The sequence below is a fragment of the Typha angustifolia genome, chromosome 10, assembly GCF_048772165.1.
Source record: "Typha angustifolia cultivar Huaian chromosome 10, ASM4877216v1, whole genome shotgun sequence".
NCBI classification, from domain to species: Eukaryota; Viridiplantae; Streptophyta; class Magnoliopsida; order Poales; family Typhaceae; genus Typha; species Typha angustifolia.
In genome coordinates, this window is record NC_133248.1 from 5,797,938 (window position 1) to 5,818,804 (window position 20,867).

Consider the following 20,867-nt stretch of genomic DNA (forward strand, 5'->3'; position numbering starts at 1 on the left):
GGTGTGGAATTGAAGGTGCAAGGCCAAACTTTCACATTGGACCTTTATCCGTTGGCCTTGCGAGGTGCCGACATTGTTTTGGGGACTCAATGGCTTTGAAACTTAGGGCCCATAACATTTGATTTCTCAAATCTCGCACTGACATTTCGGAGGAATGGACGAAGGGTGTTGCTGGATGGAAATCAACTGCGGCAAGGACCGACATTGCAACCTCTTGTGGGCTTTCCTTGTGTAGGGGACCCAGCTCTACTATTGCAAATGGCTATTGCTGAACCAGAACATCCACCACCAAGGAAAATAGCTGCTGACATGCAAGAGCTGCAGTAGGAGTTCCAGGATCTCTTCGAGGAACCCCGAGGACTACCACCGACCCGTCGGCACGACCATCGCATCTAGATCATTCCAGGGGCCGAACCTAACAAATGTCCGGCCCTATTGGTACCCGCATGTCCAGAAGGAAGAAATCAGTAAATTGGTGGTGGAAATGTTTGAGCAAGGGATTATTCAACCGAGTAGAAGTGCCTACTCGTCGCCGGTGCTACTGGTTCGGAAGAAAGACGGGAGTTGGCAGTTTTGCGTCGACTACCAAGCCTTGAATGCAATTACCATCAAGGACCGGTATCCAATACTGGTGATCGAGGAGTTGCTAGATGAACTCACAGGGTCGGCCTACTTCAGCAAACTTGATTTAAGAGTGGGGTACCATCAAATCCGCGTTGACCCGGAAGATGTGCACAAAACGGCGTTCTAAACTCACGATGGCCACTATGAGTTCCAAGTCATGCCGTTTGGGCTCACCAATGCACCGGCCACCTTCCAAGGGCTGATGAATGACCTTTTCCACCCACTCTTGCGTTGGTAAGTGCTCGTCTTTTTTGACGATATTCTAGTGTATAGAAGGATTTGGAGCGAGCACTTGCGGCATGTGCGTGAGGTATTAAATATCTTGCGACAAAACCAGTTAAAAATCAAGATGAGCAAGTGTCTTTAGGGAGAGCCACGAGTGGAGTACTTGGGGCATATAATCTCAGTAAAAGGAATGGAAGCCAATCCAAGCAAGATCAAGATTATGGTGGACTAGCCGATTCCTACTAATCAGCGGGAATTGAGGGGATTCCTTGGGTTGACGGGGTACTACCGGCGATTCGTTGCCAACTACGGCAAAATTGCTACTCTGCTGACCTCCTTACTCAGAAAAGGTGGGTTTCAATGGACGGGCAAAGCAACGGAGGCCTTTGAAGCCTTGAAGACAGCTATGTCTGCCGCTCCAGTTCTAGCACTAACAGATTTTGGCAAGCCCTTTGTGGTGGAATGCGACGTTTCAAGTGAGGGCAGACCAATGGCATATATGAGCAAGGCATTGTCAAACCAATCGCGATAGCTATCAACCTACGAGCGCGAAATGCTAGCGATTCTACTCGCCGTCACCAAATGGTGACCTAACCTGATTGGCCAATGGTTTACTATCCGCACGGACTAGTGTAGCTTACCCTACTTCATGGAGCAAGGTGTGCACACCCCAGCCCAACAACGGTGGGTCACGAAACTCCTTGGGTATGACTACGAATTAGTCTACAAAAAATGGATTGAGAATCGAGCGACCGATGCTCTTTTGCGCCAACCAGACATAAGTGAGCTTGCCTATTTTTTAGCACCAACATTTCCTCTATCTTTAGTAATGTGGGGAACCAATGCAGAAGATCATACCATGGAGGAGCTTGAGTGAGAGTTCTAAGATCGCTTCCCAAATTTCAAACCTTGAGGACAAGGTTGCGGAAGCATGGCGGATTGACACAATTCGGACTTCACTGATGTCGTCTCGAACATGGATTCACTTTAGGAGTGTCTTTGTTTCTTGTTTTAGTGTTTAATTTCCATGAAAACAAGTTTTCTGTAAGTCGCGTTCGAACGCAGGTGAAGTGAGTTCAAATGCGGTTGTGAACGTGGGTGAAGAGTGTGCATTGTGTGTTCGAATGCCCCATTCGAACGCACTGTGAATGCCTGCATCGCGTTCGCAAATCCAGAGAAGTGGGAAACAGGCGCGTTCAATCGCACGATCGAACGTCTACATCACGTTCACAATTCCAGAGACGAGCGAAGTTGGTGCGTTCTAATGCGGTCGGGCACATTCGAACATGGTCAGCGAAATTGTATTGTTTAGGGTTAATTTTGAGTTGTTGGTTAGCCTCTAAAAGGATATGGATGGCAACCAGAGGTGATTATTGATTATTGAAGAATTGAGTTTTGCCTTGCCTTCGTCGTCTTCTTCGCTCCCATTCTCTCAATCCTCGGCGACGCCACTTCTAACCTCCCTCGACTAGCTAATCACCCTAGACCCTTAGGGGCGGCCCTCTCCTCCCCTTCTTCCAATCTATTCAACACTTGCCCTAACCCTTCCATCAACCATAACCTTTCCATCACCACTTTTCACTGGTGCCACCCCACAAACGCCAGTCCGCCTCCAACCACCATCACCTAGGATCACGTGCCTTCATCCATAGATCCTAAATAGACCATCCTGACCTTTGTCCATTAATCGGATGATATCTCGAGATTCCCTCATCCGATTCGCCGAAAACTAGATTTGTTGGAAAGTTCCTTTCTGGGGCTACAACATACCAAAATTTCGCATCCATTCAACGGCGTCATCTTTCGAGATCTTATTTTAAATTTTTGTGCTAGATTCAGTCCAGATCATAGAATTGAAAGAGATCGAACCTTAGCCTAAGGAGAGATCGTATCAAAAGCTTGCCATATGGACCTTTGCATATTTTGCCGTACCTTGACAATCAAAATATTGTTCAACTTAAAACACCCAATCCGTTGTATCACCGCCTTGCAATTTTGGAAAGTCTAAGCGTGCGGTTCTCCCCCGAATAGTATTGTCGGGTTCACGAAAAATCCTTGGTTCAGGTCTAAACCTTCGTGCATATTGATCACCTTCTCTAAATTCTCGAGCACGTCCATCACCATCTCCAAAGGGATCAACTTCATCCTTAAAGTGCCAATCCTCTTTATTGACGAAGCGCACCGGTGCCGCATGCCTCTCGGATTCCACCACCGCCGGTCTTGGGTTTTTTAACGGAGGTGGGGGATGATGTGTTGGCATAGGTAAGAGGGGATCATGGACACTCACATGACGCACCTGGACCTGTGGTGTATCGGTTTGATGAGGTCCTATCGTTGGTCCTTCTTGAAGCTCCGATCGTCATTGAGGAGATGATGAACTCAATCGGTTCACGATATATTCCTTGAAATCATTGTGATCCTTTTGAATTGCGTCAACTCTATGCAGCAATATTTGGAACATGCTCCTAAGTTCATCTGCCAAACCCATATTCAGACCCATAGACGTTGGTTGACTCGGTCCTGTTGTGGTTGCTCCAAAGGAATCGACCTCACGGTTAGGGTCATCATGGATTGAGTCTTCCCTTGTCGGTGTGCTCTCCAAAGGTCTCCTTCTTGATGTATGATACACTTAGTTAGGATCTTTTCTTATTGCATTAAGTGTTTATTTTTATTAAAATAAAATTCCTATTGGTCACGTTCGAACGCCCATGCGAACACCTGCATCAGGTTCGCAAATATAGAGAACGCATATTGTGCGTTCGAATGTGGTCGAGCGAGTTCGAATGTGCGTGTTCGAACGCCTGCACCACGTTCGGACAGACAGAGATGGAGCTTTTTGGGTGCGTTCAAACGCAATCAACGGGAATCCTCTAGAATTAGAGTTTTATATTATTTTAGAATTTGTTGGCTAGCCACTATAAATATGTGGATGGCAGCCAACTTCATTATGCAATTGGATTATTGATTTCTTACCTCATATCTTCTCTCTAGACTTCTCCCTCCTCCATCCTCACCATCCTTCCACATCTACAGTTGGCAAGGTTTCTCGTAACTTCTAATCTCCTTCGACTATCGAGCCACCCGTCTTCTTTGGGATCTCGACTACTTTGTTCCTTTCATCTACTTCCCTTAAGCACATCCACCATCCACCATCCACCTTCACCTTCACCTCCATATCCATCCATAACCCTAACATCCACTCCACCCGTCACCACCACTATCACCCATGTTATTCCGTATTTTAGTCCTTGCTACAGTTCATATCTATGAAGGTCCTAAATACGAAAGTTATAGATCAGCAAGTTATGAATCTAACCCAGTTGGTTTCATAATTTGCTGACTACCGAAGAATATCTGACGAATATTTTCTCATGATTGTGCGGACTGATTCCTATAATACATTCAGATCTTAAAGGAATCATTGCGTAGCCTATCTTTAGTTACAGATCTTATCAAGTGGTATCAGAGCTTATCAATGTCATCTTCCTTGTTTCAACCATTAATGGAGGTCTGAGGTTCGCTTGGCTCTTATACCGAATTGATTGATTCTTGTACCAAAGATAGGCTACGCACCGATTCCTTCAAGATCAAGATGTATTATAGGAATCAGCCTGCGCAACCGTAGAAAAATATTTATCAAATATTATTCGGTAGTCAAAAAATTACCAAATGAAGTGGATTAGATTCATAACTTCTTGATCTACAACTTTCATATTTATGCCCTTCGTAGATTCGAACAACAATTGGGACAAAAACATGAAATAATGTAGGTGATGGTGGTGGTGACGGGTGGAGTGGATGTTAGGGTTATAGATGGGTATGGAGATGAAGGTGGATGGTGGATGTGTGTAAAGGATGTAGACTAAGGGAACGAATTAGTCGAGATCCCAAAGGAAAGGGGTGACTCAACAGTCTAGGGAGATTAAAAGTTAGGAGAAACTTTGCCAACGGTAGAGGTGGAAGGATAGTGAAGATGGAGGAGGGAGAAAATTTAAAGAGAAAATAGGAGGCAAAAAATTAATAATCTAATAGCATAATGAAGTTGGCTGCTATCCATATATTTATAGAGGCTAGCTACGTGTATTAGATTATTCAATGAATTGAATTTTTTCTTGTCTCCTTCGTCTTCTTCTCTCCCATTCTCTCGTTCCCCAACGTCACCACCTCTAGCCTCCCTAGTCCCTTGTGGGCGACCGACTCCTCCCCTTCTTCCAATCAATCTATCACTCTGCCCTAACCCTACCATCACCCATACCCCTTCCATCTCCACGTACTCACCAATGCCACCCCATAAACGCCGGTCCACCAACCTTCACCATTAGCAAAGATCTTGTGCCTCCATCCACGGATCCTAAGATAGACTTCCTGATATTCGTCCACTAATCGAACGATATCTCAAGATCCCACTACCCGATTCGCAAGAAACTTAATTTGTTGGAAAGCTCTTTTTCGGAGCTACAACATATAAAAATCTCACATTGATCTGATGGCAGCATCTTTCATGTCAATCCGACGGTGGCATCTTTTGGGATCTATTTTTAAATTTCCATGGTGGATCCTGTCCAAATCTAAAAGTTGGAATAAATCAAGCCTTGGCCAAAAGGGGAGATCGTATCAAACTGGTGTATTAGAGCCACCATTTCTCAGACACGTGCTTACTATGATGACAACCAGAGCCATGGCTGCACGGCAAGATGAGGAAGAAGAGATTCTCCCAATAGAGTAAGGTAAAACAGTTGCGGAGACTTCCACCTGCGGAACTGCCCGACCAAATCAGAATACGGAAGAGCCTAGTGTTATGATACACTTAGTTAGGATATTTTCTTATTGCATTAGGTGTTTATTTTCATTAAAATAAAATTCTTGTAGGTCGCATTCGAACGCAGAAGGGGTCGCGTTAGAATGCCCTTGTGAACGCCTAGATCAGGTTCGCAAATACAGAGAACGCATATTGTGCGTTCAAACGCTGTCAGGTGAGTTTGTATGCCCGCGTTCGAACGCCTGTATCGCATACGCACATCTGGAGATAGAGATTTTTGAGTGCGTTCGAACGGGATCGGGCACGATCGACGGGAAAATTCTAGAATTGGGGTTTTATATTGTTTTAGGACTTGTTGGCTAGCCTCTATTAATATATGGATGGCAGCCAACTTCATTATGCTATTGGATTCTTGATTTCCTACCTTCTATCTTCTCTCTAGACTTCTCCCTCTTCCCTCTTCACCATCCTTCCACCTTTACAGTTGGCAAGGTTTCTTCTAATTTCTAATCTCCCTCAACTGTCGAGCCACCCCTTTTCTTTGGAATCTCGACCACTTCGTTCCCTTCGTCTACTTCCACTAATCACATCCACAATCCACCATCATCTCCATACCTATCCATAACCCTAACATCCACTCCACCCGTCACCACCACCATCACCCACGTTATTTCGTGTTCTCATCCCAGTTGCATTTCAAATGTGCGAAGGGTATAAATACAAAAATTGTAGATTAGGAAGTTATAGATCTAACCCAATTAGTTTTGTAATTTTCTGACTATCGAATAATATCTAACAAATATTTTCCCATGATTGCGCGGACTGATTTCTGTAATACATTCAGATCTGATAGGAATCTTAATGTAACCTTTCTTTGGTTCCAGATCTTAACAAGTGGTATCAGAGTTTATCAATTTGGTATCAGAGCCAGGCAAACCTTAGACCTCCATTAATGGTTGAAACAAGGAAGATGATATCAACAAGGAGACCTATAGAGAGCGCACCAACAAGGGAAGACTTAATCCATGATGACCCTAGCCGAGAGGCCGATTCCTTTAGAGCGACCACGGCAGGACCGAGTCAACCAACGTTCATGGGTGCGAAAATGGAGGAACTTAGGGGCATGTTTCAAACATTGTTGCATAAAGTTGACAATATGCAAAAGGATCACAATGAATTCAAGGAATATGTCGTGAACCGATTGGGTTCATCATCTCCTCGACGACGATCGGAGTTTCAAGAAGGACCAGTAGTGGGACCTCATCGAACCGATACCCCACACGTCCAGGTGCGTCATATGAGTGTCTATGATCCCCTCTTACCTATGCCTACACATCATCCTCCACCTCCGTTACAAAACCCAAGACTGGCGGTGGTGGAACCCGAGAGGTGTGCGGCACCGGTGTGCTTCGTCGATGAGGAAGATTGGCATTATGAGGATGAAGTTGATCCCTATGGAGATGGTGATGGACGTGCTCGAGGATTTAGAGAAGGTGATCGACATGCACAAAGTCAAGTTGAATAATATTTTGATTATCAAGGTACAACAGAAGATGTAAAAATCCAAATGGCAAGCTTTCACCTCCAAGGAACGACATTGTATTGGTATAGATCGGTTATTCGTGGTGGTGGATTTATCGGATGGGTTGATTTTTGTAGGAGAATTACACGTAGATTTGGGATAGCGGCATATGAAGATTTTGCTGCCACATTAAGCAAGATGGTTCAAAGGAATATCGTATTGGAGTACTAAGCTAAGTTTGAAAGAGTTAGTAGTTGTTGTGAGCTACCGTATCCCGAAAGGGCATTGATGAGCACATTTATTTCAAGGCTGCGGGATGAGATACAAGTAGATATTCATGCTCTATGTCCTACTACTCTTGAGGAGGCCTATGAGAAGGCTGTAGGGATGGAACAAAAGTATAGGTCTCTAAAGATGGTAGCGAAAACAAATTGGGGCAACTAAGATGGGCGGTTTTCACCTAGAACGCCGACTGAAAATTCTACAGTTTTAAAAACAGCGGCTGTAAGCATTAGACTACGACCACCTTGGGGACCTTCTTTTGATGTTAGAAAAGGCACTAAACCCCTCATTCGAACTCTCACACCTACCCAGGTGGACGAGCGAAGAGCGAAGGGCCTTTGCTTTCGATGTGATGAGCATTTCACCTCCGGTCATCGGTGTTCTAAACCAATCGGGAGTGTCATGCTTATCGATGGTCTTGAGGAGGATGATGAGGAGTGCCCAAAGGAGGTCGTTGTGGAGAGCGTTGAGGAAGATATCCAAGCTGAAATATCGATGCATGCATATTTGGATACTTCCGCGCCGAGGATGTTATGGGTAGACAGACTTGTTAGATAGCATTATGTGCACATCCTCATCGATTCAGGGAGTACACACAACTTTCTAGATGATAGGTTAGTGAGGAAATTTGGTTTGGATACCCAGCCGACCACGGTATTTGACGTTGCTATTGCAGACGGCACAAAGCTTAGGGCGGAGAGCTTGTGTCGTCGGGTCGGTATATGGGTACAAAGACACGATATCATTGTGGACTTGTATCCATTGGCACTACGAGGAGCAAACATTGTCCTTGGTGCTTAGTGGTTACAGAGTTTGGAACCCGTCACGTTTGATTTTCAGAGCATCTGGATGAAATAAAAACAAGGAAACAAAGATGTGCGGCTCGATGGTGTACGTTATTCGCCGATTCCTGCAATGCAGCCTATGCTGGGGCTGCCTTGTGTATATGATTTGGTCTATCTTCTTCAATTAGGACCAGCGGGAGATGACCCTCAAACGAGTTCAGGTACTACTATTGAATTGGCTAATTTATTAGATAACTTTTCTGGACTGTTTGAAGAGCCACAGGAGTTACCACCGAGGAGAGCGATGGACTATTACATAGAGATTGTACCCAGGGCTGCACCAGAGAACGTGAGGTCATATCGGTATCCACATGTGCAAAATGAAGTTATCTCAAAGATGGTAGCTGAGATGTTGGAGCAAGGCCTCATACAACCAAGTCATAGCTCATACTCATCCCCCATGCTTTTAGTGCTAAAAAAGGATGGGACATCGTGTTTTTGTGTCGACTATCAGGCACCAAACGCCATTACTGTCAAAGATAGGTATCACATCCCGATTATCAAGGAGTTGCTGGACGAGCTTACAGGGGTGACTATATTTAGTAAGCTTGACATGAGGGCCGGGTATCATCAAATTGAAGTTCACCCGGCGGATATGCACAAAATTGCATTTCGAACTTCAGACGGGCATTACAAGTTCCAAGTGATGCCTTTTGGTCTCACCAATGCTCTAGCTATCTTGCAAGGGCTCATGAATGATATATTTCAACTTCTCTTGCGAAGGTATGTCTTGGTATTTTTTGACGATATTTGGGTGTATAGCAGGATTGAATTGGAGCATTTGCGGCATTTGGAGGGCGTGCTGAATTTGTTGAAGCGAAACCATATGAAGATCAAGAAGTCCAAGTGCCTATGCGGAGTATCACAAGAGAAGTATTTAGGCCACATCATTTTAGTGGATGGTGTAGTGGCGGATCCTCAAAAGGTTGCATGTATGAGAGCTTGGACTATTCCTACTACTACCACCGGATTGAGAGGATTTTTGGGGCTGACCGAATATGGCAAAAGAATTCACTGTGGAATATGATGCGTCGGGTGTTAGCATAGGAGCTATACTAATGCAAGGAGGACATCCCATTGCCTATCTTAGCAAGACTTTATCACAAAAATCTCAGCAATTATCAACTTATGAGATAGAGATGTTGGCAAGGCTTTATCAGCAGTGATGGGTTACAAAATTGCTAGGGTATGATTATGAAATCCAATATAAAAAGAGAACAAAAAATAGAGCGACGGATGCACTATCATGCCAACCAGATATCGCCGAGCTTGTAGCATATTCATCTCCTACCTTTCCACAGACAGACGCCCAAACCGAGGTGGTCAATCGAGGCATTGAGCAATATTTGAGGTGTTTTATGGGAGAGATGTCAAGACGATGGTTGGAGTTCTTACCGTGGGCGGAGTGGTCTTATAACATCGCCTACCATAGCAGCATTGGCATGGCTCCATTTGAGGTGGTGTATGGATGCACGACTCCAACATTATGCGCTTATGATCCTATGGCATCTGCAGATCGGACGGAGGTGGACTTAGTGTTGATGGATAGAGATGCCATATTGAGGAGGTTGCGTGCTCATTTTAAACTTGCTCAAAACCGCATGAAGCAACTTTATGATCGTATTCATAGGGAGCAAGAGTTCGACATCAGCAGTTGGGTGTTTGTGATGGTGCAGCCGTATTGACAGGTGATCTTGCGTCCAATGCGTAACCAAAAGTTAGCACGTCACTACTGTAACGCCCCCGCCCGGCACGGCACGTGCACGCTGTTACGATCCTTCCTCGGCTATAGGCTCTGATACCAGATTGATACGAACCCTCTTTTGGTGCTATGGCTCTGATTCAAGATTAATACGATCTTGCACGGAACTTTGAGATCAGATCCCGAAATATCCCGCCGTTGGATCGCTGTGAAATTTTGATATGTTGTAGGCCCGGAAAAGAGCTTTCCAACGGATCTAGTTTCAGGCGAATCGGAGATGGGGATCTCGAAATATCGTTCGATTAGTGGACGAACGTCAGGATACTCTGTTTTTGGATTCCGTGGATGAAGGCACGAAATCCTGGGTAATGGTGGATTGTGGAGGGCCGGTGTTGATGGGGTGGCACCGGTGTAAAAGTGATGGTGGAAGGGTTATGGATGATGGAAAGGTTAGGGATAGCGATGGATAAATTGGAAGAAGGGGGAGAAGAGGGCCACTCCTAAGGGACTAGGGTGATTGGCCTGTCGAGGGAGATTAGAAGCGGCGTCGCCGGGGAGATTGAGGGAACGGGAGCGAAGAAGATGAAGGAGGCAAGGCAAACTCAATTCTCAATAATCAATAATAATTTTGGTTGCCCTACACATACTTTTATAGGCTAACCAACAACTCAATCTTATCCTAAAACACAATCTTATCCTAAAACTCAATCTTATCCTAAAACACAATCTTATCCTAAAACTCAATCTTATCCTAAAACTCAATCCAAACTCGAGACGATGTCGGTGAAGTCCGAATCGTATCAATCCACCACGCTTCCGCAACCTTGTCCTCAAGGTTTGAAATTTGGGAAGCGATCCATGATGTCTGCCTCTAGCTCCCATGTAGACTCGTCAGTAGGTTTGCCCAACCACTCAATCAGCACTTCAGTCTCTAATCTGGATCCTTGGCGTCTTCTCCTACGACTTAGGACTCGAACCGGCTCAGTGGAGCCATCTTCCTCCATTGGTTCGGGTAAGGTCGAACCCACTACATGGTTAGGCCCGATCTGGGCCTTCAATGCCGAGACATGGAAGACGGGATGTATCCTGGTTCCTTCAGGTAGGTCCAATCGGTAAGCTACTGGACCGATTCGTTGTAGCACTCGGTACGGACCATAGTACTTGTATCCCAACTTTTGGTTCAAAATTGGCCTCAATGTGGATTGTCGATACGGTTGAGCTCGAACGAACACCAATTGATCAACCTCAAATTCTCGCTCACGTCTGCCTTTGTCATGCGTTTGCTTCATGCGGTTTTGTGCTGTGGCTAGGTGAGTCTTGAGCCGTCTCAATGTTTCATCTCGATCAGCAAGCTCCAAGTCAAGCTCAGTCCTATCCGTCGCCGCGAGTCTATCGTAGGCACGCAAGACAGGGGGAGTGCGCCCATAAACCGCCTCAAATGGGGTCATGCCAATGCTTGAGTGATGAGCGGTATTGTATGACCACTCAGCCCAGGGAAGAAATTTGACCCAATCCTTTGGTCGATCCGCCACAAAGCATCGCAAGTATTGCTCTAGTCCACGATTCACCACCTCGGTTTGGCCATCCGTCTCGGGGTGATAAGCTGAACTAAGATTGATTTGAGTCCCTTGCAATCTGAAGAACTCGGACCAAAACTCACTTATGAAGATGCGATCCCGGTCTGACACGATCGTCCTAGGCATCCCATGCAAGCGTGCCACTTCCCGAACAAAAATTTCAGCAACCCTTTTTGCTGAAAACGGGTGAGACAATGTTATGAAATGTGCATACTTGCTCAATCTATCCACCACAACAAACACCACCGATTGTCCTCGAACTTCCGGCAGCCCCTCGATGAAGTCCATGGAGATATCCTCCCAAATACGCTCTGGTATCGGTAGTGGTTGCAATAGCCCGCTAGGCTTGAGTGCCTCTGATTTGGTTCGTTGGCAGATTTGACATTCACGCACATACTTCTTCACGTCCGTCTTCATCCCAGTCCAAGTACAGTTTTGGGCCAGCCGCTTGTAAGTACGTAATACCCCTTCATGACCTGCTATAGGAGTATCATGGAAGTGTGCCATCAATAGCCTCCGTAGCTCTTCGTTTTGGGGTACCTTGATTCGCCCGTGCTCTAGTACTAACTCATTGCGCTCCTCGTGCTCGGGGTTGCTTGAGGGGTTCTCTCTCAACTCCTCCATGAGTCGGACCAGATCACTATCCTCTGCACTGGCTCTCCGTAGATCTGAAAAGAAAGGAAAAGTGGGTACCGAGAAAGAAGCGAGCTCCCTTTCTTTTGAAAGTTCAAGCAGCAGTTTACTTCCATCCAACAACACTCTCTGATCATCTCTCCAAAAGGTCAATGTGAGGCTTATAAAATCAAAGGTCACGGGCCCCAAGCTCCGAAGCCATTGGGTCCCTAAAACAATATCGGCACCTTGCAAGGCCAATGGATAAAGATCCAAGGTGAAAGTTTGGCCTTGCACCTTCAATTCTGCACCTCCACAAATAGAATCTGCTCGCAAAGTGGTGCCATCTCCAATAGTCACATCGAACCCTTCCGTGGGTTCCGACTCGAGCCCAATCTTCCTAGGGAGCCTCTTGTCAATGAAGTTGTGGGTGGACCCGGTGTCAATCAAGATTCTCACTGTGGTCTTCTTGACTACTCCGTTCACCCGCAATGTCTTTGGCGCAGCTGTCCCCGAATAGGCGTGGAGGGAGATTTTGGCCATCGTGTCCTCCGCGTGATGTTGCTCCTCAACTTCTTCTCCTCGATGTCCAGCCACATCTGCACTTTCAGCTGCCATGGGTGGAAGATCGTGGCCTTCTCCTTTGAGTGGTAGCTTGGCAGGGAGCTGCAACGTCATCGCTGGTGATGAAGCTGTCGTGGTCGACTGTCGATTGACCGAGGAGAATGGTAGAAGATCGCTGGAGGCCATATGCGATTTCTTCTTAGTTGCCGACTCACTATGGTTGCAAAGGGAGCTAGTGAAAGGCGGCCCAAGTGTCGCAATTCGCGATTTCGGATCATCTCCTTCACCACTGATGAGGATTCCTGATGAGGGATATCCAGCGACCAGGTGTGGGGTAGCCAGCACTTCGCGGTTTGTCGACGAGGTCTCCGGTGCATGGGAAGATGTGGAGGTTCCGAGGGCTGCTACAATGGTTGAGGATCTCATTGTAGCCGGTGGCAGTTCGTTGCGGCTGACCATGGGTCGAGGTGTAGAATCTCGATCTTGCCGGATAGCCGAACTTTCCCCTATTTTTGTGATGAACGGGGAGGCCGTGGAGGATGTTGGGTATGTTGTGGAGGGTTCCCAATGCTGTCTTGTGATTGCCTTGCTTGTTGAAAAAGGTTTCGTCCATGCCCGTATTTCCTGCATCATCTCCATCATTATTTGCTTGTTGATGGCAATCTGTTTGGAAATAGACCCCAACATGGATAGAACGCTAGGTTCTTCCGTATTCCTATTAGATCGAGTGATCGTCATTGGAAGCGCTTGTCCGAGGAACGGTGGCTCTGATACCAGATTGTTACGATCCTTCCTCGGCTATAGGCTCTGATACCAGATTGATACGAACCCTCTTTTGGTGCTATGGCTCTGATTCAAGATTAATACGATCTTGCACGGAACTTTGAGATCAGATCCCGAAATATCCCGCCGTTGGATCGCTGTGAAATTTTGATATGTTGTAGGCCCGGAAAAGAGCTTTCCAACGGATCTAGTTTCAGGCGAATCGGAGATGGGGATCTCGAAATATCGTTCGATTAGTGGACGAACGTCAGGATACTCTGTTTTTGGATTCCGTGGATGAAGGCACGAAATCCTGGGTAATGGTGGATTGTGGAGGGCCGGTGTTGATGGGGTGGCACCGGTGTAAAAGTGATGGTGGAAGGGTTATGGATGATGGAAAGGTTAGGGATAGCGATGGATAAATTGGAAGAAGGGGGAGAAGAGGGCCACTCCTAAGGGACTAGGGTGATTGGCCTGTCGAGGGAGATTAGAAGCGGCGTCGCCGGGGAGATTGAGGGAACGGGAGCGAAGAAGATGAAGGAGGCAAGGCAAACTCAATTCTCAATAATCAATAATAATTTTGGTTGCCCTACACATACTTTTATAGGCTAACCAACAACTCAATCTTATCCTAAAACACAATCTTATCCTAAAACTCAATCTTATCCTAAAACACAATCTTATCCTAAAACTCAATCTTATCCTAAAACTCAATCCAAACTCGAGACGATGTCGGTGAAGTCCGAATCGTATCAATCCACCACGCTTCCGCAACCTTGTCCTCAAGGTTTGAAATTTGGGAAGCGATCCATGATGTCTGCCTCTAGCTCCCATGTAGACTCGTCAGTAGGTTTGCCCAACCACTCAATCAGCACTTCAGTCTCTAATCTGGATCCTTGGCGTCTTCTCCTACGACTTAGGACTCGAACCGGCTCAGTGGAGCCATCTTCCTCCATTGGTTCGGGTAAGGTCGAACCCACTACATGGTTAGGCCCGATCTGGGCCTTCAATGCCGAGACATGGAAGACGGGATGTATCCTGGTTCCTTCAGGTAGGTCCAATCGGTAAGCTACTGGACCGATTCGTTGTAGCACTCGGTACGGACCATAGTACTTGTATCCCAACTTTTGGTTCAAAATTGGCCTCAATGTGGATTGTCGATACGGTTGAGCTCGAACGAACACCAATTGATCAACCTCAAATTCTCGCTCACGTCTGCCTTTGTCATGCGTTTGCTTCATGCGGTTTTGTGCTGTGGCTAGGTGAGTCTTGAGCCGTCTCAATGTTTCATCTCGATCAGCAAGCTCCAAGTCAAGCTCAGTCCTATCCGTCGCCGCGAGTCTATCGTAGGCACGCAAGACAGGGGGAGTGCGCCCATAAACCGCCTCAAATGGGGTCATGCCAATGCTTGAGTGATGAGCGGTATTGTATGACCACTCAGCCCAGGGAAGAAATTTGACCCAATCCTTTGGTCGATCCGCCACAAAGCATCGCAAGTATTGCTCTAGTCCACGATTCACCACCTCGGTTTGGCCATCCGTCTCGGGGTGATAAGCTGAACTAAGATTGATTTGAGTCCCTTGCAATCTGAAGAACTCGGACCAAAACTCACTTATGAAGATGCGATCCCGGTCTGACACGATCGTCCTAGGCATCCCATGCAAGCGTGCCACTTCCCGAACAAAAATTTCAGCAACCCTTTTTGCTGAAAACGGGTGAGACAATGTTATGAAATGTGCATACTTGCTCAATCTATCCACCACAACAAACACCACCGATTGTCCTCGAACTTCCGGCAGCCCCTCGATGAAGTCCATGGAGATATCCTCCCAAATACGCTCTGGTATCGGTAGTGGTTGCAATAGCCCGCTAGGCTTGAGTGCCTCTGATTTGGTTCGTTGGCAGATTTGACATTCACGCACATACTTCTTCACGTCCGTCTTCATCCCAGTCCAAGTACAGTTTTGGGCCAGCCGCTTGTAAGTACGTAATACCCCTTCATGACCTGCTATAGGAGTATCATGGAAGTGTGCCATCAATAGCCTCCGTAGCTCTTCGTTTTGGGGTACCTTGATTCGCCCGTGCTCTAGTACTAACTCATTGCGCTCCTCGTGCTCGGGGTTGCTTGAGGGGTTCTCTCTCAACTCCTCCATGAGTCGGACCAGATCACTATCCTCTGCACTGGCTCTCCGTAGATCTGAAAAGAAAGGAAAAGTGGGTACCGAGAAAGAAGCGAGCTCCCTTTCTTTTGAAAGTTCAAGCAGCAGTTTACTTCCATCCAACAACACTCTCTGATCATCTCTCCAAAAGGTCAATGTGAGGCTTATAAAATCAAAGGTCACGGGCCCCAAGCTCCGAAGCCATTGGGTCCCTAAAACAATATCGGCACCTTGCAAGGCCAATGGATAAAGATCCAAGGTGAAAGTTTGGCCTTGCACCTTCAATTCTGCACCTCCACAAATAGAATCTGCTCGCAAAGTGGTGCCATCTCCAATAGTCACATCGAACCCTTCCGTGGGTTCCGACTCGAGCCCAATCTTCCTAGGGAGCCTCTTGTCAATGAAGTTGTGGGTGGACCCGGTGTCAATCAAGATTCTCACTGTGGTCTTCTTGACTACTCCGTTCACCCGCAATGTCTTTGGCGCAGCTGTCCCCGAATAGGCGTGGAGGGAGATTTTGGCCATCGTGTCCTCCGCGTGATGTTGCTCCTCAACTTCTTCTCCTCGATGTCCAGCCACATCTGCACTTTCAGCTGCCATGGGTGGAAGATCGTGGCCTTCTCCTTTGAGTGGTAGCTTGGCAGGGAGCTGCAACGTCATCGCTGGTGATGAAGCTGTCGTGGTCGACTGTCGATTGACCGAGGAGAATGGTAGAAGATCGCTGGAGGCCATATGCGATTTCTTCTTAGTTGCCGACTCACTATGGTTGCAAAGGGAGCTAGTGAAAGGCGGCCCAAGTGTCGCAATTCGCGATTTCGGATCATCTCCTTCACCACTGATGAGGATTCCTGATGAGGGATATCCAGCGACCAGGTGTGGGGTAGCCAGCACTTCGCGGTTTGTCGACGAGGTCTCCGGTGCATGGGAAGATGTGGAGGTTCCGAGGGCTGCTACAATGGTTGAGGATCTCATTGTAGCCGGTGGCAGTTCGTTGCGGCTGACCATGGGTCGAGGTGTAGAATCTCGATCTTGCCGGATAGCCGAACTTTCCCCTATTTTTGTGATGAACGGGGAGGCCGTGGAGGATGTTGGGTATGTTGTGGAGGGTTCCCAATGCTGTCTTGTGATTGCCTTGCTTGTTGAAAAAGGTTTCGTCCATGCCCGTATTTCCTGCATCATCTCCATCATTATTTGCTTGTTGATGGCAATCTGTTTGGAAATAGACCCCAACATGGATAGAACGCTAGGTTCTTCCGTATTCCTATTAGATCGAGTGATCGTCATTGGAAGCGCTTGTCCGAGGAACGGTGGCTCTGATACCAGATTGTTACGATCCTTCCTCGGCTATAGGCTCTGATACCAGATTGATACGAACCCTCTTTTGGTGCTATGGCTCTGATTCAAGATTAATACGATCTTGCACGGAACTTTGAGATCAGATCCCGAAATATCCCGCCGTTGGATCGCTGTGAAATTTTGATATGTTGTAGGCCCGGAAAAGAGCTTTCCAACGGATCTAGTTTCAGGTGAATCGGAGATGGGGATCTCGAAATATCGTTCGATTAGTGGACGAACGTCAGGATACTCTGTTTTTGGATTCCGTGGATGAAGGCACGAAATCCTGGGTAATGGTGGATTGTGGAGGGCCGGTGTTGATGGGGTGGCACCGGTGTAAAAGTGATGGTGGAAGGGTTATGGATGATGGAAAGGTTAGGGATAGCGATGGATAAATTGGAAGAAGGGGGAGAAGAGGGCCACTCCTAAGGGACTAGGGTGATTGGCCTGTCGAGGGAGATTAGAAGCGGCGTCGCCGGGGAGATTGAGGGAACGGGAGCGAAGAAGATGAAGGAGGCAAGGCAAACTCAATTCTCAATAATCAATAATAATTTTGGTTGCCCTACACATACTTTTATAGGCTAACCAACAACTCAATCTTATCCTAAAACACAATCTTATCCTAAAACTCAATCTTATCCTAAAACACAATCTTATCCTAAAACTCAATCTTATCCTAAAACTCAATCCAAACTCGAGACGATGTCGGTGAAGTCCGAATCGTATCAATCCACCACGCTTCCGCAACCTTGTCCTCAAGGTTTGAAATTTGGGAAGCGATCCATGATGTCTGCCTCTAGCTCCCATGTAGACTCGTCAGTAGGTTTGCCCAACCACTCAATCAGCACTTCAGTCTCTAATCTGGATCCTTGGCGTCTTCTCCTACGACTTAGGACTCGAACCGGCTCAGTGGAGCCATCTTCCTCCATTGGTTCGGGTAAGGTCGAACCCACTACATGGTTAGGCCCGATCTGGGCCTTCAATGCCGAGACATGGAAGACGGGATGTATCCTGGTTCCTTCAGGTAGGTCCAATCGGTAAGCTACTGGACCGATTCGTTGTAGCACTCGGTACGGACCATAGTACTTGTATCCCAACTTTTGGTTCAAAATTGGCCTCAATGTGGATTGTCGATACGGTTGAGCTCGAACGAACACCAATTGATCAACCTCAAATTCTCGCTCACGTCTGCCTTTGTCATGCGTTTGCTTCATGCGGTTTTGTGCTGTGGCTAGGTGAGTCTTGAGCCGTCTCAATGTTTCATCTCGATCAGCAAGCTCCAAGTCAAGCTCAGTCCTATCCGTCGCCGCGAGTCTATCGTAGGCACGCAAGACAGGGGGAGTGCGCCCATAAACCGCCTCAAATGGGGTCATGCCAATGCTTGAGTGATGAGCGGTATTGTATGACCACTCAGCCCAGGGAAGAAATTTGACCCAATCCTTTGGTCGATCCGCCACAAAGCATCGCAAGTATTGCTCTAGTCCACGATTCACCACCTCGGTTTGGCCATCCGTCTCGGGGTGATAAGCTGAACTAAGATTGATTTGAGTCCCTTGCAATCTGAAGAACTCGGACCAAAACTCACTTATGAAGATGCGATCCCGGTCTGACACGATCGTCCTAGGCATCCCATGCAAGCGTGCCACTTCCCGAACAAAAATTTCAGCAACCCTTTTTGCTGAAAACGGGTGAGACAATGTTATGAAATGTGCATACTTGCTCAATCTATCCACCACAACAAACACCACCGATTGTCCTCGAACTTCCGGCAGCCCCTCGATGAAGTCCATGGAGATATCCTCCCAAATACGCTCTGGTATCGGTAGTGGTTGCAATAGCCCGCTAGGCTTGAGTGCCTCTGATTTGGTTCGTTGGCAGATTTGACATTCACGCACATACTTCTTCACGTCCGTCTTCATCCCAGTCCAAGTACAGTTTTGGGCCAGCCGCTTGTAAGTACGTAATACCCCTTCATGACCTGCTATAGGAGTATCATGGAAGTGTGCCATCAATAGCCTCCGTAGCTCTTCGTTTTGGGGTACCTTGATTCGCCCGTGCTCTAGTACTAACTCATTGCGCTCCTCGTGCTCGGGGTTGCTTGAGGGGTTCTCTCTCAACTCCTCCATGAGTCGGACCAGATCACTATCCTCTGCACTGGCTCTCCGTAGATCTGAAAAGAAAGGAAAAGTGGGTACCGAGAAAGAAGCGAGCTCCCTTTCTTTTGAAAGTTCAAGCAGCAGTTTACTTCCATCCAACAACACTCTCTGATCATCTCTCCAAAAGGTCAATGTGAGGCTTATAAAATCAAAGGTCACGGGCCCCAAGCTCCGAAGCCATTGGGTCCCTAAAACAATATCGGCACCTTGCAAGGCCAATGGATAAAGATCCAAGGTGAAAGTTTGGCCTTGCACCTTCAATTCTGCACCTCCACAAATAGAATCTGCTCGCAAAGTGGTGCCATCTCCAATAGTCACATCGAACCCTTCCGTGGGTTCCGACTCGAGCCCAATCTTCCTAGGGAGCCTCTTGTCAATGAAGTTGTGGGTGGACCCGGTGTCAATCAAGATTCTCACTGTGGTCTTCTTGACTACTCCGTTCACCCGCAATGTCTTTGGCGCAGCTGTCCCCGAATAGGCGTGGAGGGAGATTTTGGCCATCGTGTCCTCCGCGTGATGTTGCTCCTCAACTTCTTCTCCTCGATGTCCAGCCACATCTGCACTTTCAGCTGCCATGGGTGGAAGATCGTGGCCTTCTCCTTTGAGTGGTAGCTTGGCAGGGAGCTGCAACGTCATCGCTGGTGATGAAGCTGTCGTGGTCGACTGTCGATTGACCGAGGAGAATGGTAGAAGATCGCTGGAGGCCATATGCGATTTCTTCTTAGTTGCCGACTCACTATGGTTGCAAAGGGAGCTAGTGAAAGGCGGCCCAAGTGTCGCAATTCGCGATTTCGGATCATCTCCTTCACCACTGATGAGGATTCCTGATGAGGGATATCCAGCGACCAGGTGTGGGGTAGCCAGCACTTCGCGGTTTGTCGACGAGGTCTCCGGTGCATGGGAAGATGTGGAGGTTCCGAGGGCTGCTACAATGGTTGAGGATCTCATTGTAGCCGGTGGCAGTTCGTTGCGGCTGACCATGGGTCGAGGTGTAGAATCTCGATCTTGCCGGATAGCCGAACTTTCCCCTATTTTTGTGATGAACGGGGAGGCCGTGGAGGATGTTGGGTATGTTGTGGAGGGTTCCCAATGCTGTCTTGTGATTGCCTTGCTTGTTGAAAAAGGTTTCGTCCATGCCCGTATTTCCTGCATCATCTCCATCATTATTTGCTTGTTGATGGCAATCTGTTTGGAAATAGACCCCAACATGGATAGAACGCTAAGTTCTTCCGTATTCCTATTAGATCGAGTGATCGTCATTGGAAGCGCTTGTCCGAGGAACGGTGGCTCTGATACCAGATTGTTACGATCCTTCCTCGGCTATAGGCTCTGATACCAGATTGATACGAACCCTCTTTTGGTGCTATGGCTCTGATTCAAGATTAATACGATCTTGCACGGAACTTTGAGATCAGATCCCGAAATATCCCGCCGTTGGATCGCTGTGAAATTTTGATATGTTGTAGGCCCGGAAAAGAGCTTTCCAACGGATCTAGTTTCAGGCGAATCGGAGATGGGGATCTCGAAATATCGTTCGATTAGTGGACGAACGTCAGGATACTCTGTTTTTGGATTCCGTGGATGAAGGCACGAAATCCTGGGTAATGGTGGATTGTGGAGGGCCGGTGTTGATGGGGTGGCACCGGTGTAAAAGTGATGGTGGAAGGGTTATGGATGATGGAAAGGTTAGGGATAGCGATGGATAAATTGGAAGAAGGGGGAGAAGAGGGCCACTCCTAAGGG

At 47.2% G+C, this 20,867-nt stretch overlaps 3 protein-coding genes across 3 annotated transcripts; all 3 read right to left on the bottom strand.

Moving 5' to 3' along the window:
- Positions 1-10,570: 10,570 nt before the first annotated feature.
- On the bottom strand, positions 10,571-14,022 carry LOC140768040 (uncharacterized). The gene has a single exon (XM_073108124.1). The coding sequence runs from the start codon at positions 13,448-13,450 to the stop codon at positions 10,790-10,792; it is 2,661 nt and encodes an 886-aa protein (XP_072964225.1). The 5' UTR covers positions 13,451-14,022; the 3' UTR covers positions 10,571-10,789.
- Positions 14,023-14,038: 16 nt separating this feature from the next.
- On the bottom strand, positions 14,039-17,476 carry LOC140768041 (uncharacterized). Its single transcript, XM_073108126.1, has one exon. The coding sequence runs from the start codon at positions 16,915-16,917 to the stop codon at positions 14,257-14,259; it is 2,661 nt and encodes an 886-aa protein (XP_072964227.1). The 5' UTR covers positions 16,918-17,476; the 3' UTR covers positions 14,039-14,256.
- A 58-nt stretch (positions 17,477-17,534) lies between these two features.
- Positions 17,535-20,384, bottom strand: LOC140768397 (uncharacterized). The gene has a single exon (XM_073108660.1). It carries the CDS (start codon positions 20,382-20,384, stop codon positions 17,724-17,726), a length of 2,661 nt encoding a protein of 886 aa, XP_072964761.1. The 3' UTR covers positions 17,535-17,723.
- Between the last annotated feature and the right edge of the window lie 483 nt (positions 20,385-20,867).

Excerpts from the sequence above, each read along its gene's own strand:
- LOC140768040 (XM_073108124.1), bottom strand. The coding sequence starts at position 13,450 with ATGACGATCACTCGATCTAATAGGAATACGGAAGAACCTAGCGTTCTA.
- LOC140768041 (XM_073108126.1), bottom strand. The coding sequence starts at position 16,917 with ATGACGATCACTCGATCTAATAGGAATACGGAAGAACCTAGCGTTCTA.
- LOC140768397 (XM_073108660.1), bottom strand. The coding sequence starts at position 20,384 with ATGACGATCACTCGATCTAATAGGAATACGGAAGAACTTAGCGTTCTA.